Here is a 20039-nt window from a genome sequence, read left to right on the forward strand (position 1 = left end):
GATACGTTGAAAGCACGTTTCGTTTGACCATTCTGAAAGTAGGTGTAATTGTATTGTACTAGGTCCTACGCATTATGTACCAGCTACCCCCCCCCCCCCCCCCCCCACACACACACACACACACACACTTAAAGCTAACCATTTACAGACTGCCTTTTCTTTTCTCAAGCTCCTTCACACACTAGTACAATGAATCACTGTTCAAATATTTACAATTGGAGCACACCTTTCTAGGCAAACGTTGACAAAAAGCTGGTTTGGCTACTTCATGAACAATGAAATCTTTATTTGGCAAAAGTACAGTAAAATTACTGTTACAAATGAATGTGTAAGGCACTTGTGTATCATTGCTGTCAAGCCCCCAATACAGGCTATAAAGGTTTAAGTAAAACAAAACTAGCATGGTTTATAATTGCAATATCATGTACTATTGTTTGGATTGGAATTTGGCTGAGCATATACTGAAGGTGAAACCCACCCCAGACAGAAGCCTTTGGAAGGCCCAGTTGGAAAACACCTGTAGTTTGGCAGAGGTAGGAGTCCCACACAATGTGGTAAAGGGTCTTAACAGTCAACCCAACTTAACTAAATACACACAGCCATTTTTGCAGTAACATTATACAAATCCAAAACAGAAACAATATTCTGAACAGTTGCAACTATCCTAAATAGCATAGCGAAATTACTATTACATTAATACATTCAACTGCCCAAAAAACACAAGGCATATTGTAATCCAGTGTACACACAAAACCACACTTGTGAATTCAGTGGTTATTTATAAAGAAATTCTATGAGGAAGATCTATAGATTTGATTATTATCTTAGTCCGTATGTGCTCTAATTTAAGTACAGTTGTGGGGTTGTAACAAAGAAAACAGCATGCATGGGTTTGCAGAGAACATAAACTTTGCTGTACCTTATGATGTAATAGGCTCTAGAATGATTGAATGTGTATTAAGTAGAGCATAAACTAATTTAAATAGAAAATGATCCCAAAAAATTCTACTGTGCAAGGTGTCATTTACACAGATATTTCCCCAGTTAGAAATTATGTGTCTAAAGCAGCCATCATTGTCATTGCATCAAAGGGAAATGTAAATCATTGGATGTGAATAGACAAGCTTAAGGTATACAACTCAGTGAAGAAAAACTATAAACGAAAGAGAAAAAAATATCACAAAGACATTTAGTAAGTACAGAGGATGATGATGTCAACAGTGATTTCTCTCTCCAAATGAAGATCTGTGTTTGGCATCTATATAGAGAGCTGTTAGACGGTGCACATTCATTGACTAATTTACACACAATCATAAAATGCTGAAAATCTCTCCAAACCCCACTCCATATGGCATGAATACAAACCGACTGCATTTCAGAGCACCATTCCACATGCAAGCACAGGGCAAGCTGTAACTGAGCAGTTACAGTCGGGAGAAAAGACTGAGTGCAGAAACCAGTCTGTAGCTGAGGCATTGTTGGCAACTACTTAAAAATACCCACTCATCTATTTCATGTCTGAGAAGGGCAATCTTTTAGTGTGCCGGGGGTTGGTATTCTCCAGGACGCTCTGATGCTTGGCTGAAAGGTGACTGCTGGTAGCCCTCAGGGCCACTGTTTGGGTAGGGAGGATAGGTGGGTGGGTAGGGCGTACTGTTGTCGTTGGCTGGGTCTGTGTAGCCTTGGTCAAAGTCACTTACTCCTTGCTTGAATCGCTTATAAGCAAATAGAGCCAAAAGACCCTGTGGAAGACGAAAAAAAAGTATATATATATTTAGATAGTTATCTGCAACCCACCAATATGTAGACCAGACAGCAACCCATTTTCTTCTGTAAGTGAACATTCTGATACCAAATGCAAGTAGTCATTCGGAGACACAAAATGACAGTAGTAAGCAAATCAGTGTGGATAAAGACTTATCTGTCCGTGGCTAGTCAAATATCAATAGTAGGAGTGACTCACCCAGGTAAAGATGGAGAAGAATGAGAACGTCACTACGGCTCGGGCAGCATCGCCAACATTTTTTAAGTCATCGCTGCTGTGTGACCACTGGTTGGCCAAGACGCAGAAGCAGATAAACCACAGGAACGCCCAGAGACCTGCCATGGACCAAACAGCCGCAAGTGAGCAGGGCTTTCGCCTTTTTATCGCTAGCAAGATGCCTATACTTTATTTCACCTTTGCTCAAGAATGGAGTCACACAATAGACAACCTGGTGTGCTTTCCAAATAATATATAATAAACAACTGAAACCATTAAAACACTTACCCGAAAAGGCCAGATCGGCTGTAACAATATGCTTTCTCTCTTTAGCGTTGCTGATTTGAGGCAGGTAGGCATCCAATACGAGGAAGATCACACATGCCAGGAAGGCCAGTACTCCAATACCCAGACCAAAGTTGCAGGCATTTTCATTTTGGTTGAACATGCAATTCAACTCCTGCGAGGATGGCTTGTTGACAAAGCCTTCCCCAGTAATGGTCGCAAAAACCACTATGGAAAATAGCTAAGAGTGTCCAGAAGAGAGGGGTACAACAGGTAATTAATAACCACAAACTTAGCAGTCCATTTGAGAACATAGGCTACATTGTTATTAAGCACAGACAGGAATAATGCTGTATACACAAGATCAGATCAAGCTTCAGACCAAAAACCTGGAGGGGTCACAGATGTGAAGTTCAGATGTGAAGAAAAGCTTCTACAAGCAGCATAGAGTGAAACTCCTAGGACCTAGGCTATCACATGATTCACACAGCATGATTAGGCTTCCTCCCCCACCACTATCACAGAACCTGGGAGGCACAAAAACCCCAGACCTCTCATCTTCGCTGGCTATTTAATTTAAATGTAGGGTCATAATTGACTGATGTCAGTTTGCACAACAATAAATGGCTTGTTTGTGAACTTTTATTTGCAAGAGAATACATTTTATTCGAGTCGTGTTTTTGTACCAACTAGAACCTACAACTCAACGAATTGAGTGATGTGCAAAACGCACGCGTCGCTCCCTACCAAGACAACGTCATGTAAGGTTCCCATTTATAGTAAAGGCTCATGAGTTTATTTTTTATAATTTCTTCTTTTTTAAAACAAATGAAAACAGTAGTGGCACTTTATTAGGCCTGAAGCCTATTTCAAATAATTTGCGTCACTTGTTGCTTGGCGAGCAGTAGTTGGATCCATATACTGTACTGTACGAATTACCATAATAATCTACAGAAATTGCCCTTTTGAAGACTGGTACAGCTCAGAAATGTCAGACAAACGTTGAAACCGAGTATTGCTGAATATTACTGTAAGTCTGTATCCTTCGTTAGCTAGGTAGCAAGTCAACTAAGCTAGGTAGTGTAATGTCAAAAGTTTGGTTAGCTAACAAACTAGCCATTAGCATGCAGCTACCTAGCCTGCTGGCCATCACTCACCCAGCTCAAGATGCGGACTATAGTTTGAGGTTGTTTTACAAAGCTCGTCAAATCGAAAGCACCCCCGGCAAGCGAGGCACCAAAGGCACTAGATTCCATTTTCCTGCTAAATGACCTAGCGGGAAATCAGTTGAAAGGCCAGACAGCAGCTCACACAGTGTCCAGAGATATGTTCAGTTGTCAAGTTGGTTAGGTAGCTTGGTTTTCACAGTTCTCACTAATTTCCTGAAAAGTTTAAGGACCGCCCCTTTGGCACCAGGATGAAAAACTATCTCAACGTCAGCGAAGTACCTAACTGACGTTGAGATAGAAGAAACCGAATGAGGTGAAGAGAATAGACTCGTTTGAGCGCAAGAGGCCAACGAGATAAACCATATCCTTACAATTTTTATCAGGACGAGTAATAGTATTATTTACATGGTCCAAATTAAATAACCCATGTATATCACACATAACATGATAAACAGTTAAAAAGGCCGTCCAGACTTTAAAATAGACGGGTTAAAAAAAATTAAGAACTTAAAACGTACAGCTGGGGCCTAAATGGTTAGCTACTTTTTAACTACCACAATCGGGTGAATACGTATTATACCACTAGATGTCAGTAGTGCTTAAAGCTGCATTTCAAGTATCTGATTGGACGTTGTGGCCTTTCAAGTGAGACATAAACGAGCAGTCTGGACTCCTGAGTCCTGGCTCAAAGTGTTAATCACAGCGATTAGACAAAATCGTAGCTGGTTCAACCATGGAGACAATTAGCTAATGGCCTACATGTCGGTCAAGGAAGCTTCGGAATGTAAAAAAATGTTGCCAAAAATGTTGCTGATATAAATAAACCCTTCAAAAAGATAGGTATATCTCACAAAGGTACCAAATACTACATTGTGGTGTTACCCAATCAACCACGTTCAGCCTCACCACACAATTAATTTTTCTCTCTGAAATGGTCACGCCCAGACAAAAGGCAAAAAGAGTATTGACAGAAGTCCTTAGTACCATAAACATACACGGACATTAATAAATACATTCGAAAATTAATAACTACAGAAATAAATGATGAAGGAAATAAATACATGTATATTTTTTTTATTGATAATGAATATTGATGAATGCATTTGTAAGGAACTTGTATGTTTTATGTATACATATATTTATTGAAACATTTATTTATTTATACTCATGGCAGGTTTGGTACTTCATTGGTTATTGTGATAAGAGTCTGTGGGGGGAGTACACAAGAGCAGGTCTGGCTTACCCAGGAAGAAAGTGTTTCTTTTTTTTCAATAGAGGAACTTACAGGGCAGGCAGCAGGGTGTTTTCTTCTCAGTTTTGTGTATTCTGTGTTTTTATAAAAGCACATGTTTTTTCTCCCTGTTCTTCTTCTGACTGTTAGGAAAGATACAAGTTTGTGCCAGCGACTGAAGACCAGAAAGGATATAGGCTTGCAATTCATGTTAGCTTCACTATGAACCCTTATCCAGTGGATCTTGAATATGAGTGAGTTTTTTAAAAATTTATTAAGCATTAAATACAGAGTTTTTCTTGTTTATAAGTTAGGTGATTTTGCGCATTTTGTACTTTGGAATAGTAATTTGCAAATTGCAAAAGTCACAATATTTATCACACAAAACCGTTATATTTTATTACAATTGAGCACTGAGCAGTTGGCTCTTCTTTTTCCATTTTTGAAGTTTCACAAATATCTGAATCAGGTTTAGTTGCAGTGGACCATACTTATATTCCCTGACTAATTAAAGTGATTAAGGCACGATGAGGCTTGTGAATGGCTCATCTTGGCACCAATGTGAATGGTTGATATTGTATGTTTTATCATTCATTGTATCATATACAACATTGTATCTACAATTTCATAAAGCCTTACAAGAATATTGTTTTTATCGTTAGGCTATGATGATACCATATTCTACTGGCACATAAATAAACCTGGTGTGCTCTTTGGTAATTTGTTGATCTCCTGTTTCTTTTGGAAACTGTGTCTTGTGTAAATTCATGCCTTATAATAAGTATTAATGATTAAGTAATCATGTTCCACCATAATACCTAAAAACATATTTAGAAAATGTCTGCATAAGGTTTTTTGCCCTCATAGTGTCCCTATTCCTTGTTTTCTGCACCTCCCTTCCTCCCAAGGAACCTGGCAGTTGCAGACGAAGCCCAGGACTGCAGCCATGCATTTCTGGAGATGGAGGCCTTGGGGAAGTGCACAGGAAAGTCTGTGCCATGAGCCGACAGTCTGCTTTGTATGTGTGTGTGTGTGTGTGTGTGTGTGTGTGTGTGGGGGGGGGGGATTAGGTGTAGGCTGTTACAATGTTTTAGATCTTCCCACTTTATCCATCTTCCCACTTTATCTATCTTCCACTTTTCCGATAAAGCCACCTCGCTTCACAACTGTATGGTATAAATATAAATAATGTAATCTTTTACAAATCCTCCTCAGATAGTCTAGTTATTCAGATGAAGGACAGGCCAGATGAGGTGGAAACCAGGGATAACCCCTCACAGACCAACCCACTGAGGAGGAACCATTGGTCTGCTGCCACCCAGAAAGTCCTTTCCTCCATGCCCAGTCGTGCTGTAGGTGAGTTCAGCCAACAGTCTCGACTCCATACAAGTAAGCTGACTGTGAAACTAAGAAAGCTAAACAAAAAGGGAACCATATGGAACCATCTAATCTGCCAATCTGAGTGGTTTTCTCAAACTTTGAACTGCTATGGCTCCGAGTCTAACCACAGGGGTTTCTGTGTTTACACAGGACGGAGTCAAGTAGCCATCATCAGCCAGGGCACACATTGTTCCACTCAGCCATGCAGGACCAGGCAGAGGGTCCAAAACCCTAGGATCTCCACCAGCACCAGCCAAAACAATGTTCTGTCACACTCTGAAAACGGCGGCGAAGGTACAGCGAGTAGCCCCCCTGACCCCATGAGCTACTTCTGTTGAAGCTGTCAACTGAGTTTTCACTCAGTAACTCTTAGGTTGGGTGGCTATGTCTGAAGTCCTTAATCTTAAATCAGTTGTCTGTTCACCCAGTGTTGGTCATGTTCATGTTCATTGGTTGACAGAGAACAAGAAGGAGCAGCTGGTGAAAACCCTGCTGAGTCTGTCTGTGAGAGATCGTGTTTGTAGGCTCCGTGGTATGCCTCTCAGTCTGGCTGCCAAAACTGAGCTGAAGTAAGAGTCATTCACACTCCGGTCCTTCCATTTGGATTACCTGTAGAGTGGTGAAATGACCTGAATTTTCATTATCACTGAAACATGATTGATGCTGATATTCTCTTGTGAAATAGGAAACTTGCGGTGAACGATCAAGTGGATAACTCCCTCTCAAGCAGACAGGTTCCTTACTGTGAGTGCCTCAAGGTTCACATTGTAAAGGTGAGCGTAACCCAGGCGTCCCAACACAGCTGAACTGTCAAGGGAGGAATTGGACGTGTGTGTTCATGTGTGCCCTCGTGTTATCCTCCACAGGCTTGTCGCCATGGCACGTACAGCTGCCTCCCCTTCCTCAGTTCTCTGCAGTTGGGACAGGGGGCGCTGAAGAGGCTTGGCGGTCGTTTTGGCACAGGAGTGCTCTCCTATTTCCTTTTCCTCAGGACCCTTGTGCGCTTCAACATTCTCCTTTTCCTCAGCGTCGGCGTGTTCCTGGTCCTCCCCCAGGCTATCCAAAGTCCCTACCACCCTCCCAGCCAGCACGGTTACGGGATGGAGCTTCTTACTGGGACGGTAGGATGCATATAGATACTGGCGTCTACATAACAACTCATTGTGACTTGAGTGCCAAACCAGCTCTAGTAACAAAACAAAAGCAAAACGATGTAAAGGTTAAGAGCAACAAACTAGTGTGACTTGGACAGGAGTGTTCAGAATAACTTACTATGCAGTATAGAGTTGTACTGACTATAAGCCCTTTTTACATTTAGTCATTTAGCAGATGCTCTTATCCAGAGGGACTTACAGTAAGTACAGGGACATTCCCCCGAGGCAAGTAGGGTGAAGTGCCTTGCCCAAGAACACAACGCAATTTGGCACGGTCGCGAATCGAACCGGCAACCTTCTGATTAATAGCCCGATTCCCTAACCACTCAGCCATCTGACCCCTGGCATGTTTTACTGAGCCTCTCATCTCTCTCAGGGTTACCTCTCAACGAGTGTGATGTTCTATGGCTACTACACCAACTCTACCATCACCTGTGGACGTACTGAGACTGAGAGAGGCAGCAATGAGCCAACCTGTGCTAACCATCTGATGTTGCCCTATAACATCCCTTTGGCCTATTTCTGCACAATTGGGATTGCTTTCTTTCTCACCTGTGTCATACTTGTCTACAGGTAGGGTCCACACTTGTTTCCTTTTGTTATTAGCTGTCTAATATTTTTTGTTAGTGTCATATAATAAAAATACTAATCTTATTTTGATTTTACCAGCCTGTCCAAGTCCTTTGGGATGAGTTTTAGTGTGCTCAAGTCTCACGCAAATTTGGCACCTAAAGTGTTCTGCTCCTGGGATTTTAAAGTCAGCAAGAGGGCATCTGTCCGACATCAGTCGGAGAACCTCAGGACTCAGCTGAAGGTACAGTTCAAGAGACATGAGCACTATGCTGTGTGGTGAGGCCCACTCAACAGCTGAATGTGTTTGTGGTAAGATTTGCATTTCTCAGTGCTGGTGGCATTCAGATACACATTCAGTCTCTGCATAGTTGTGTTCAAGGAAGTAAGATGTGAAGTAAAGACAAGAAAGTGAGAAAAGGGAAATGTTGATCGTGCAACTGCATCTAGACCATCTTATTTCAACATGCATATTTCTAATTATCAGTGAAAGCTCAGATGAAAATGATCTTCAGTTCAGTATCATAATTAGAGGACTCACCCAACTATCTCTACTCTTACGTTAACATATTCTGCTAAAATAGTGAACAGGAGTCAAGTGTTTCCTGTCACATTCACACATACCCTGCTAAAACAGTCAGACCGCTGTCAGACCAATAAGTTAACTTCTCAGCACTGCAAAACCAAATTGTTGACACTCCACTTGTCCTCACCACTTCTAATACACTCATTCTCTTGTGTTCTTCTATGGTCTCTCGTTTCTTATGTTCTCTCTCTTCTTATCTTGTCTCTTCTGTTCTCCTCCCCCTGGGTTTCAGGAGATTCTATCTGAGCTGAGCAGTGAAGAGGAGGAGAAGGGCTGGATGCAGCGTCTGAGGAGAACAGTGGTCCAGTTAATAGCATGGACTGTGTGTCTAGGCTCTATCCTTCTGAGTGCCTGGTTCATCCATTTTATATATCTGGTTAGAAGGCTGGGGGGAGCACTTACACACACACTTTGAACATAGACACACACGTGTATGTGTTTAGTCACACATTTCTTTTATTTTTCTGAAGCGAGTCTTATCTTTCAACATTTGTTGCCTCTTAAAAGAAAATGGCAGAAGTGTATTGTTTTTGACTGGGCTGGAGTTATTAGCAAACAAAAATACAAAGTTGTCTGACATTGCACAGCCAATTACATGAAGCTTGTAAAGAAGGCCTAAACAGCACAACTACACATTCAGCGAGATGCCTTACAATATTTCAGAACCTCGGGTGACAATTCAGTTAGCACCACCCATGTTCCAGCTACAATTCTTCTGAAATGTTCTGATGATATTGCCTGATGCGCCACTGGTTGCTTCTGTACACATTAGGAGTCACAGCCCTCATCTGACCTGAATACAGCAGAGGATGTCAAGCACCGTTTGGTGAAAGAAGCCTGTCTGCTAATCAAGCCAGTATTGGTGTCCTGTATTAACCTGCTGCTACCTGGCGTCTTCAACATAGTGTCCTGGGTGGAGAACTATGACTCACCTAGCTTGTGCATCTATGTAGCCATCTTAAGGTGATTATAAAAACTTGGGATCGCAACTTTTTTCATTGCAAGCAGGTCTATGCATTTTACATCATGTACATCAAATATGCCAGTTGCTATCATTCCTTACCTAATGCTATATAGCCTCCCATGGCTCTGTCATCTCACTGTAATTTCGATTTTGAATCATGTAACCGATCAACAATATTCATACATGTTTTTTGATAATTCAAGGGTTTTCAGTTCAAAAGCATCACACTGCCTAACACATTACAACACTTACATTTCCACAAAACATTTATATCAGGAGGGACCAGTGCATGAAGTTAAGATAATTGTTTATTGAACAAATGATGTGATGATTAGTTTTGACAGAAAGTCTTTTGCAACTAGCAAGACAGTGGGAAATATACAGGCCTAAGTATGCAAAAGTATGGTCTTCCTTACCGAACTTTTGCAAGAGCTTCATTTGTTGGTTATGTTACATAGTAATTTTCTGTTTTAAGTGATTGACATGTCTGCTGATCCTTATCATTCATTGTTATGGGTTATGCAACTAGAAAATATGTGTTCAGGTATCTCTCCACGGAGGTAATTAATTCATGTTAAAAGGATGAGGGAAGATGTTTTGTCAACAGAAGTTCCAGTAAACTGGTTGTATAAGGTTTCCTTCTTCACAACTCACTGGTGTGCATTCCAACGACATTTGCTACAAAAACATATTCTGGTTTATTTGGAAATGGTTACTATTTCACCTGTAAGATTAGATTAGACGTTTAACTGCTCAGTCATCAGTTATTATGAACTCTGTTGTTACCCACTGCAGCGCTGCCAGCTACTGCATTCCTGAAAACAGTAGCACAGTTGACCTGACCTTCTCCTGTAGGAATCTGTTGCTGAAGTTGAGTGTCCTGGGAGTGCTATGCTACCATTGGCTTGGACGGATACCGGCAGATGCAGAGATTCATGGCAAAACGGTGAGAGAGAGAACACCTGGCTGCCTTCTGCTGCTCCTGTGATAACACTCCACGCTACCCACCCCCCACCACCACCACTACACCACACATACAATGTACTACTGTTGAATAGTATCATATATAATACTACTGTCTCTTCTCAGTGCTGGGAGACCTTTGTGGGTCAGGAGCTGTATCGCTTGCTGCTCATGGACTTCATCTTCACTGTGCTTGACACACTGTTTGGAGAATGTCTGTGGAGGTCAGTAGACATGGCAGAGTTTGTTTACATTTCTTGAGATATCTTGTTATATTTGCATAAAACACTGCCCCCCCCCCCCCCCCCCCCCCCAGGCTATTTTCTCAAGTCGTGTTGAAAAGTAGGAGGAAACCGGCTTTTGACATGGCTCGCAATGTCCTGGAACTAATCTATGGACAAACACTCACCTGGTAACTTGATGTTGCAATGTACAAAATGTGTAAGTGCTATTTTTCCTCCACCATTTTAAGATTCCTTTCACAGATGTACATTCCAATCCTACAGGCTAGGTGTTCTGTTTACGCCATTACTTCCAGCAGTGCAGATCATGAAGTTGCTGTTATTGTTCTACATGAAGAAGGTAGGCCCCATCTCACATGCATAGCTCAGCGCTATCTTTACTTCACAGGGTTTCTTTTGTTTAAACGTTCAATGACTTAATTCAATATCCATCTGCCCAACCAAAAGGATTGTGCCAAAACCCTTTAGATACACCAATACACATTGAACCGTAGCTGTGCTTGTTTTTATGCCTGTCCGTTGGTCAATCCAACTGTGGTCACTTTCACAGAAAAGCCTGATGGTCAACTGTCAGGCATCCAGGAAGCCCTGGAGGGCCAATCAGATGAGCACCCTCTTCATGTCTCTCCTCTTTTTTCCTGCATTCTTGGGCGCTGTCGTGTCCGTGATGTACACCATCTGGACGTGAGTGTGTGAAATCCACGTTCTCTCTCGCATTGTGCTGTGTACACAGCCTCCCACTGTGCTTCTCTGTCTTCCTGTCCATCCATCTCCTAAAGGATCAAACCTTCTTCAGAGTGCGGGCCCTTCAGGAACTTCAGCACCATGTTCCAGTCTGGCAGACAGTGGGCCAAGGAGATGGGGAAGAACCACCCGAGCCTGGCATGGCTTCAATGGGCCCAGACGTACCTGGTGGAGAACCTTCTCATCCTGTTCTTGGTTGCAGGGGTCTTACTGTGAGTAATACCTCAGCTGCTCACGTGTCGCAAGATGACAGGCAAAGCACATAGGTTGTTGTTTTTGTACTCCTCGTTTTACTGTCAGTGTTTGAACCATCATTAACTCTTTTTTTTTCAGAACGGTAATCTACCTTCACATGCAAATTTTAGACGGCCAGCGAAAAATCATCGGACTGCTACAGGAGCAGATAGAAAATGTGTGTACAGTCATTTGCGGGCTATTGCTTATCAGCATTGATGCTTTGTGTATTTATTATAATGTAGTCTTATTGTACCTCAGTGTCATCAACTCACCCCTACATTCTTGCCATGTTTGTCTGTGTATGTGTGTGTGTCTGTCTGTGAAGGAAGGGAAAGACAAAGCATTTCTTATTACAAAACTGCAGGCCATCCATGATGAGAGGCTTCCTCTTCCTTCTTCTAGCCATTAACTTCAGGGCAGACAGGTGGGTGTACACATACACTGACAATGCATCAGAACAAGCCAGGATCGGCTGTTCTTAAAAAATAAAATAACACATTAACCATTTGAAAATAAACGTTTGAAAAGATTAATGTTTTTATTACACTTGTATTGTCTGTAAATGTTCCACTTTTCAGGCTTGATGATAATTGAAACTTTATTAGACATCCTTCACTGCTTATCCATAACCATCAGAGGGCGAGGGCATCCAATCAGCCCATGACATCAAACCCATAGTCCACCTGTGTACATGCAAAACTAAATGTACATACATTTCTTTGTTGTCCACCTGCAGGAAGTCCAGTCATTATATGATAGTGTATTAACTTTTACCTTTTATTTCTGTATGTTATAAACTATTTTTATGCTGATTAAATGGTCACAAAGCATGTTCAACGTTTTGGTCATAAAATATCTTGATGGTGATATTGAGCATGTTTACTTAAAGGCCTCTTTGAATTACAGTTGCTTTTTGGTATAACATCATTAAATCATTGTTTAACACAACTTTCTTATTCAATGTTGCACTCTTTAGAACATAGAAACTGTCACTATGAAGTCAGTTTTAGAGAAAATGAAACTGACATTTAAACACACACACGCGCACGCACACACACACACACACACACACACACACACACACACACACACACACACACACACACACACACACACACACACACAGCTCAATCCAGTCCAACCACTTAAGACAGAACATATGAGAAGCCTTATGGGCAAATACTGATGGGCCATGCCAAAATCGATAGAATTGTAACAAGGATAAATCTTGTTTTGCAGCATTGTTCAAAAATGAGGATACTACTCCAGTAGTTAAAACCTATTCAAATTTAGATTAAGTTCACCTGTACATGTGTGATGTCAGAAGTGGGAGGGGCCATTCTTCTCTCGTGACACGTTCTGGATGTTGTTATTTAAGGTGAGTGTTACTCTGAGTGTAGATGAGCTATCTTACTGCTTTGGACTGGAAGAAGTCTATATTCTATGCTCACTGGTAAGTACCTTAGTGTTCTGTTTTGTGAAGACAACAATTCTTTGTGGGGTTATAGGATTCTTGAATTTGAATTAAGACAAAATAAATAAATAGTATTGTTGACTTTTCTTGAACTTTGTTGTTACGCTACTGATTTGACTAATTTTAGTATTCAAATAGCATAAGCTGAATAGTTAATTAAAGAAAGTGGTTAGGGCTGCTTCACTGATGTTTATATACCCTCATGGTATATACTCCTATTTCTTTCAGAAGCATTTATAATGGAACCAGCTACATCTATGAAGAGAGTCTTCATGAGCCTCCCTAAAGAAAACATGAGGCGTTTGGCAGAAATATACGAACTGGTAAATATTTTTTGATTTTCCCTCACACCCACAGGAAACACTGTCCCTTTGAAAACTAACAGTTATTACAACTATAATCAAATCCAATCAAATGTATTTGTATATCCCTTTTTACACGCAAGCATATTACAGAGGGCTTCACATACGCCCATAGAATTGCCCCTCAACCAACCTAAACCCTCAAGGAAGACAAGAAAACACTCCCAACGGGAGGAAAAATGGAAGAAATCTTGGGAGGAGCAATTCAGAGAGGGATATAATACTACATCTAATTTTGTATTGTAGTTTACGTATTCAGTGATTGTTTTTGAAAGTGTACCCTATGTACAGACCTCTGAAAACTAAGATTAACTGTGATATGAAGGCAGGTAACACAACTGTCTGCTTCTTGTGCTTCTTCATACCAGGACCATGGACTGCTTGTTAAGAATCTGAACCCTTATATAAATGAGGGATATCTCCAAGCTTACTTCCGAGAATGGGGCAATATAACATTATGCACGGTAAAGATCACCGATAATTGAATTAGCCAATTACACTGGCCGTATGACTGTAATGTGAGTATAATGTATAGTTAATCTTTGTTTTCAGGTTTGAGTGATTGATTTGAACGTAATGCAATTTATATATTGGTAATATATTCCCTTTAAAACACAGATCCACAAGGACAACTCCTCTGGAAGTCCACAGGGCCTGGGTTACGTCAGGTTTTCCTCTGAGGCAGAAGCTGACATGGCAGACTGGGTTGGACCTCATATTATAGGAGGCACCGAGGTGGTGACCAGGAGGGTTTATAGCCCAAAGGTGAGTCACCCAACTTTCCTTGAACAGTTATAAATGCTTAAATCTCACCTTAAACATATCATGCATCACATCATGTAAAAATGTAATAACTTTGAATATGTATACATATCTTTGAATAAAGTTTACTGTACAAATCTCTGTAAAAAAATATAGGTAGGATAAATAATGGGTATATAAATAAAGGATTAACAATTAAGTAGATTATTGAGCCAACCCTTATCTCCAAAAAGATAAAAGATGAACCAGCGAGTGAACAGACAACAATTATCTCCAAGCAAAGACCACGACGATCTATGGGCCTTGGATACCTTCTTGAGGATGCTCAATGGCTGGATGACGAGGAAGAGGAATAGACTTTGTCCCTTTTCCTAGTGAATAAGTGAATAAAATAGGCATGTGTTTAAGGATAGGGATATGTATGTTTTTCTAAAATATTGAAAAGGCTTGGGTTTTTTTTGTGTATGGACATGATCACTTTATATAAATGATATAGAGAATTGCGGATAAATAAACAACATTAAAATTGTAATACAATGAATTGTATTTGTAATTGTATATCATAAATATTCTGTATTTAAAAATAAAGTCATTTAATTCACTATGCTTTACGAGTGACGTCATTAAACATGTAACCAATCAGTGTTCAGAGCGCGCTCGTCGAGTGTTTTCCGTTTAGCTTTGACTGGGACACCGGAACTTGGAAGATGGCGGAGAAAGAAGTAGCATTCAAAAAGGTCGGAGTACTTTAGTAGTGACAGTATTCATCAGAATAAATTATTAAAGTTCTAATCTATATGTTTCAATGTGGGTTATTAAAATATCTGTAAGCTACTTGCCACACCGTAAAGGTCAGCTAGATAGCTAGCACTAAGCCTTGAAAGGGTGTGCAGACAGTTCCCAGTTCTAGAAATCTAATCAAGCTAGAATGGCAAACTTACAGTACAGTACGACATATTTAGCTTAAAATACGTACAGGTAGTATGGTTTATAACTATCCAAGTTAAGTATGACATTTCTCTCCTAAGGAGACTGTGAGCAAACTCCTTACCAGTTTCTTCAAGGAGGAGAAAACCAAACGTGAGTGACTTCATTTTACAGGCTAGACGTTAAGTTGAACTGGTGAAAATATCATTTGAACCGCCACTAATTTCTCCTGTTTATGTCAGTTAGTGGGAATGCTGCCCTTCTCATGGCAGAGATGCTGAAAGTATTTGTTCAAGGTAACACATTGATTATTGCCGTTCTCAACTGCAGCAGGTTTGGAATAATATAAACTGAATTCATATGACCTATGAATAATATGAAAAGCCTACTCATCATAGTTCTTTGCTGAAATGACATTTTTCAGAAGCTGCTCAGAGGTCTTTAAAACAGGCGGACACAGAAGATTGTGACCAAGTGGACATCGAACACTTGGAGAAGATCTTACCTCAACTGGTGCGTAAATACATTTAGATTTTTTTTTACACATGCAATAAAATAAATATACTACTTGTATTGAAATTCTTTCAACACAATAGTACATTATCTACAGATAGTTGAGCTCTGGCCTTGTACATTTTGGACACTTTGTCTCAACGCATAACACAAGGCTTCTGTAGCATCACTACATGTCGTTTGATACTGTTAAATCCTGTCACATTAAGGAAGAGTGGGCAAGTGTGCACTTCAGTAGTGCACGATAGAATCATGAAGCATACTTAACATTCCCTTCATACTTTCCTCCCCAGCTGCTTGATTTCTAGCCTGTCAGGAGATGGAGCCAGAGTGTTGTGCATAGTGCACTTCTTCCTCCCAGCCCCCAGGGTTGATATTCAAACTATTAGATTGTGTCAGTGTCAACTTACCACTCGTGTCAACCTATGATCTCACTTGTAATGTGGTCTTGCACATTTCTGGACATCTCACCCACTGTCTGTATCTTGACATTGGACAATGTAAAATACTGCAAATAAATAAATATGTTCATTAACAATGTTGTATTCAGAAATAATGTTATGAGACCCAAACGCCTTCACCCGGAAATGAAATGGAGAGCCACAGCGCAGTCTCTTTTGCCCTCTCTTGCCACCACAAGCACCAGCATCCCCGCAACATGGCCCACCTGTGCTCCTCAGTGCAACAACAGGTGCTTCCAGCATGCTCCCTGGCGCCCCTCATCAAAGCCTCCCAGAGCAGTTGGAAGCAATTAGAGTAATAAGGGGAGCAGCCAGCCCCTTAGATGATGACAAGTGCCAGGAAAAAAGAAGTACCCCCTCCGGCCACTTTGAAGTTCCCTTCTGCTGTCCTGGGATGTTTGGTTATATTTGGGGTGGGTGGGTGGGGGGGGGGGGGGGGTTGGGATTGGCAGCAGGGACCTCTGCTACGGAAGAAAGTTGAATGGAGTGTGTGTGCGTGAATGCGTGTGTGCCTGTGTCAGCCAAACATCACCGCAGAGACCACACGCGTAGATATTTGGTTTGAAAGGAAGCATAACAAAACACACTGGAACATGGCCCAGGAAGAGCAGGGTGCAATTCTGAAGGTAAATAAACAGGAAGGCCAGGAGGATGCTGTCTCCCGCCCTCCTTTCTCTCTCTCGCTTTCTCTCTCTACCTCTCTCTGTTTCTTCATCTCCCTCTCTTACCTCTATCTGTTCTTTATGCAGACCGGGAGGCATCTGAGGGTCTGGGTAGGATGGGTGGGCCAATGGACAAGGCAGCATAGCATTTCTCTGAGTCAGCAGCATGGCTATACAACACCTCAAACGATTTATTTGTATAGCTGAGGAGTGAGTCCCAACACTCACTACCCCTCACACAGACAGACAGCTGGAAGTAACTTGGTGAGGATCATTGAGCTCTGCTGGCAGCTCAATGATATGCCTGCCTGGAGGTTGACCCTGCATCTTCTTTTGATGTACCCAGACTAGACACCATATAAGGTTTTTTTGTGTGTGTGTATTTTACATACTTAATTGTACATGTAAACTCAACAGGTAGTGTGTAAGCGTGCTCTGTGAGGTGTATATTTCAGCTAACAAGTAAACAGATCAACAGCGCAATTGATGTGGTACATCATGAATGCCACAAAGATTACTCATCTAAATCATGTGAGGAGGGACATGAGGTTGCACCAGCCTCTATCTTTGGATTAACTTATGAGATAAATAAACACATTCTTGAATCCACTGACAGCATGGTTTCAACACAACAACAAGTACTTCTTGCACAGTCGTACTGTGTGTACTCCCTTTACTGTATAAAACCTCAGACATGCAACGCTCCGAATTGGTGAAGTAGTGAATTACCCAGCGAATGTTCTCCTTATGCATCTTAGTGGAACAAATTACATCTGAAGGCAGTATTATTAAACATACGAAAGCAGTTAGGACGAGAACTGGGAGGGGCGTTAAAGAGAATAATGAGTTAAAGCTTTTCTTGATCATACATTAAAGGCAGGGAGTGTCGACAGCCATTCCAGACACTTTGGAGGAGCTCCCTTGCTCTGGAGGTCTTCCCAGGAGACTGAGAGAGATGCCTCTCCAGGAGACAGCAGCCTGTGTTGGACTGGCCTCAGATGTGGGGCCCCACACTGATCCCTGCCACGGGCTGATTGTGGCCCTCAGGATTTGTCGTGACATAATGGAGACTCCTGTAACAGCAGTAGCGTGACCTCTTCAAAGACTTACCGTTTTACAGATCCACGCAGAGCCTTCTTTTTTTATGTTTAATAGAGTGTCTTTAATGTGACATTTTAAGTCTTGTCTGATAAACGTGAAGTGTAAAGACATCAATATAAGGTTCTTATCATGCCTGCAGTAGTGAGTGTGCCCCTGGAGTGGTTAGACACATGTCTTGTTTGTTTGTTTATTCATGCAACCTTTTCAAACTTTTACCTTAAGGAAACAGACGTCTAAAACTATTAAGATAAATAGATCAGCACTGTGCATGACCTTAACACAGTAAACATTTTACCTTGATCATGTGGTCTGATCAAGTCACCTGTTGCCATGCAGCACCACACAGTGAATTATATTTGACAGTAAAGGAGCAGAAATGGAAAACAAATGAGGACATACAGAGCCATAACCCTTTCAATGTCGGCATGTTGTAAATCTAAGGTTATCATCAGGGCTCCCCAGTCATGCCTGTGGTGTCAGACAGTGATGTCGTTGGTGGAGTTGTCTGCATCGTTCTTTAGTATCCCTCTGAGGATATGTTAGGAGAATGTCAGCTTTCACTTGCTAATCTCCCTCTCTTTCCATTACTCTCTCTCTCTTTCTCAGTTACAGATAAAATGGACACAGCTTCTCCCTGCCTTCCAACATTCTGTCATCTCTTTTCTCCTTTCTTCTCGGGCCCAAAGCATTAGGGACCTATGGATGACGAGCAATTGCAGAACACCCAGAATAATTATTCCTTTTCAGACTTCAGACAGCTGCAACAATACCCAACTTGGCAAGATCTGAAGTGTATGCATGTACCACATAAAAGTTTTTAAAAAAACGAGGTGGCACATAACACATTCCCTTTTCCCATTCATTGCATTCGTAAAAACCTTTACAGTATCTAGTGCATCATTTATATTATACAGTGGTATGATACTGATTCATAGACTCTTGTATTTTGCAGATCTGGTTACTTCATGAAATAAGGTGTTCTCTGATCTAAAAAAAAGGATAACGTGAAGGTGTGTATGTGCATGTCTGTGTGTGTGTGTGTGTGTGTGTGCACGCGTATCTTTGTGCTGGATTTGGCTACGGCTGTGATGCATTAGAGAGAATAAGAGACAAGAGGCCCCAGTGGCCCCCTCATGGGCACTGAGCTTTCTAACCAGGGAGGAATGCTGGTGGGGACCCAGAACACATTCCTCATGCACACTTCATGTGCTCTCACACGCAACACACACTGGCATTCATATACAGGCACATGGAGACTTACAAACACATATGCTACTCGCAAACATTGGAGCACTGATGGAGGTGCTCTGTAACCAAAACATACTTATACACACACACACGGTCACGTGAAGTTTTTTCGCGTGAGTGTGTGTGTCTGAGGCTGGTGTGTGTGGTGTGAATGTAAATACAGCGTCGGTGTCTCCGTATGCGGTATGCTACGCTCTGATAGTAGGGGTCTCCGGGCCAGGGGCCTCTCAGAGGGACCCTTATCCAAAGCCAAGCTTCGTTAGGGAGGCACGGGGCCTGTTGGGGTGCTGATTAGAACATACCTGGTCGTTTCAGCCACTTGGGCGCTCGGCTGGGATCACTCCTAACTGTTTTTGGCGCTTGGCCGGTACTGTGGGGCTGGGGTTGGTCTGCTGCTGTGCTCAGCCTATTGGTGGAGCCTTTGGAAGCTCCAGGGGGCGGAAAGGACTCTTCCGGAAGCAGTGAGGTGGATGATCGGGTCAGAGACCTTGGCAGGCAGCTGAGGAGGGAAAGGGAGCAGGAGGGATGTACAATTAGGCTCCGGACTGAGCTATTTCAGGAGCCAAGAGCCCCTACCTTAACCACCCTGCCCTCCTTTCTCCTGTCCCACTACCTCCCCTCCCCTGTCCGATGGCCTACATGACCAGCGCTCAGACAAGAACAACAGGGTAATCCCCTTACATAACACTGCGCAAACTGACTGAAAGAGAGTGCCGTTGAATTTGCTTCGGGAAGCCTCTAAAAATAAAAGCGCCACTTTGTCCAAGATGACGTCAAAAGGGGTGTGTATGTGGGGCGGTGGGGGGGGGGGGGAACGGGTCATGCCCCAAATGAGCAGATCAGACCCAGCGGGACCGGAGGTCAGCAGAGCGCTCTATATTTAGACCCTCTTCAAAAGGTGCCGGTACTAAAATACTGGCTCACGGGTCCTCGGTGAGCCTGTCCATCAAGCTTAGAGATGCTGTGAATGTGAAGCGTCATGTGCTTGGAATCCTGAGTGCGGCGACGTTTGATGATATTTAA

At 42.0% G+C, this 20039-nt stretch overlaps 4 protein-coding genes across 6 annotated transcripts; 3 read left to right on the top strand and 1 right to left on the bottom strand.

The window, feature by feature from the left end:
• Positions 1-265: 265 nt before the first annotated feature.
• On the bottom strand, positions 266-3989 carry syngr2a (synaptogyrin 2a). The gene is made up of 4 exons (XM_084678183.1): positions 3424-3989; positions 2270-2507; positions 1964-2100; positions 266-1742 (listed from the first exon to the last, which is right to left on the bottom strand). The coding sequence occupies exons 1-4, from the start codon at positions 3520-3522 to the stop codon at positions 1536-1538; spliced, it is 681 nt and encodes a 226-aa protein (XP_084534309.1). The 5' UTR covers positions 3523-3989; the 3' UTR covers positions 266-1535.
• LOC146253155 (transmembrane channel-like protein 6) lies at positions 3170-12454 on the top strand. 2 transcript variants are annotated; one of them, XM_084678180.1, is made up of 21 exons: positions 3170-3296; positions 4817-4920; positions 5575-5684; positions 5882-6022; positions 6197-6340; positions 6507-6615; positions 6732-6819; positions 6913-7167; positions 7577-7773; positions 7870-8014; positions 8589-8732; positions 9129-9319; positions 10116-10266; positions 10410-10507; positions 10600-10695; positions 10790-10865; positions 11076-11209; positions 11305-11481; positions 11603-11681; positions 11832-11930; positions 12085-12454. In XM_084678180.1, exons 4-20 carry the CDS (start codon positions 5899-5901, stop codon positions 11913-11915), a joined length of 2292 nt encoding a protein of 763 aa, XP_084534306.1. In that variant the 5' UTR covers positions 3170-3296; positions 4817-4920; positions 5575-5684; positions 5882-5898; the 3' UTR covers positions 11916-11930; positions 12085-12454. The 2 variants fall into 2 exon arrangements, with proteins under 2 accessions (XP_084534306.1, XP_084534308.1); XM_084678182.1 differs by having other exon boundaries at positions 10176-10266.
• A 302-nt stretch (positions 12455-12756) lies between these two features.
• LOC146253156 (heterogeneous nuclear ribonucleoproteins A2/B1) lies at positions 12757-14617 on the top strand. Its single transcript, XM_084678496.1, has 5 exons — positions 12757-12959; positions 13209-13303; positions 13711-13806; positions 13961-14107; positions 14338-14617. The coding sequence occupies exons 1-5, from the start codon at positions 12950-12952 to the stop codon at positions 14458-14460; spliced, it is 471 nt and encodes a 156-aa protein (XP_084534622.1). The 5' UTR covers positions 12757-12949; the 3' UTR covers positions 14461-14617.
• Positions 14618-14757: 140 nt separating this feature from the next.
• cenpx (centromere protein X) lies at positions 14758-16075 on the top strand. 2 transcript variants are annotated; one of them, XM_084678408.1, is made up of 5 exons: positions 14758-14841; positions 15133-15184; positions 15274-15327; positions 15456-15544; positions 15838-16075. In XM_084678408.1, the coding sequence occupies exons 1-5, from the start codon at positions 14812-14814 to the stop codon at positions 15850-15852; spliced, it is 240 nt and encodes a 79-aa protein (XP_084534534.1). In that variant the 5' UTR covers positions 14758-14811; the 3' UTR covers positions 15853-16075. The 2 variants fall into 2 exon arrangements, with proteins under 2 accessions (XP_084534534.1, XP_084534533.1); XM_084678407.1 differs by lacking the exon at positions 15838-16075 and having other exon boundaries at positions 15456-15562.
• The last annotated feature ends 3964 nt before the right edge of the window (positions 16076-20039 follow it).

Source organism: Hypomesus nipponensis, chromosome 17, assembly GCF_054491055.1.
Source record: "Hypomesus nipponensis isolate SF chromosome 17, ASM5449105v1, whole genome shotgun sequence".
Taxonomy (NCBI): Eukaryota; Metazoa; Chordata; class Actinopteri; order Osmeriformes; family Osmeridae; genus Hypomesus; species Hypomesus nipponensis.

What these genes read in the sequence shown, in the direction of transcription:
- syngr2a (XM_084678183.1), bottom strand. Translation starts at nt 3,522, where the DNA reads ATGGAATCTAGTGCCTTTGGTGCCTCGCTTGCCGGGGGTGCTTTCGAT. An exon ending in TAGTCCGCATCTTGAGCTGG is followed by an intron (nt 2,508 to 3,423) that starts GTGAGTGATGGC and finishes GGACACTCTTAG; the next exon opens with CTATTTTCCATAGTGGTTTT. An exon ending in TCTTCTCCATCTTTACCTGG is followed by an intron (nt 1,743 to 1,963) that starts GTGAGTCACTCC and finishes CGTCTTCCACAG; the next exon opens with GGTCTTTTGGCTCTATTTGC.
- LOC146253155 (XM_084678180.1), top strand. Translation starts at nt 5,899, where the DNA reads ATGAAGGACAGGCCAGATGAGGTGGAAACCAGGGATAACCCCTCACAG. An exon ending in CATGCCCAGTCGTGCTGTAG is followed by an intron (nt 6,023 to 6,196) that starts GTGAGTTCAGCC and finishes GTGTTTACACAG; the next exon opens with GACGGAGTCAAGTAGCCATC. An exon ending in TGGAGCTTCTTACTGGGACG is followed by an intron (nt 7,168 to 7,576) that starts GTAGGATGCATA and finishes CATCTCTCTCAG; the next exon opens with GGTTACCTCTCAACGAGTGT.
- LOC146253156 (XM_084678496.1), top strand. An exon ending in TGGCAGAAATATACGAACTG is followed by an intron (nt 13,304 to 13,710) that starts GTAAATATTTTT and finishes TCTTCATACCAG; the next exon opens with GACCATGGACTGCTTGTTAA. An exon ending in GGAGGGTTTATAGCCCAAAG is followed by an intron (nt 14,108 to 14,337) that starts GTGAGTCACCCA and finishes ATCTCCAAAAAG; the next exon opens with ATAAAAGATGAACCAGCGAG.
- cenpx (XM_084678407.1), top strand. Translation starts at nt 14,812, where the DNA reads ATGGCGGAGAAAGAAGTAGCATTCAAAAAG. An exon ending in AAGAAGTAGCATTCAAAAAG is followed by an intron (nt 14,842 to 15,132) that starts GTCGGAGTACTT and finishes TTCTCTCCTAAG; the next exon opens with GAGACTGTGAGCAAACTCCT. An exon ending in GCTGAAAGTATTTGTTCAAG is followed by an intron (nt 15,328 to 15,455) that starts GTAACACATTGA and finishes GACATTTTTCAG; the next exon opens with AAGCTGCTCAGAGGTCTTTA.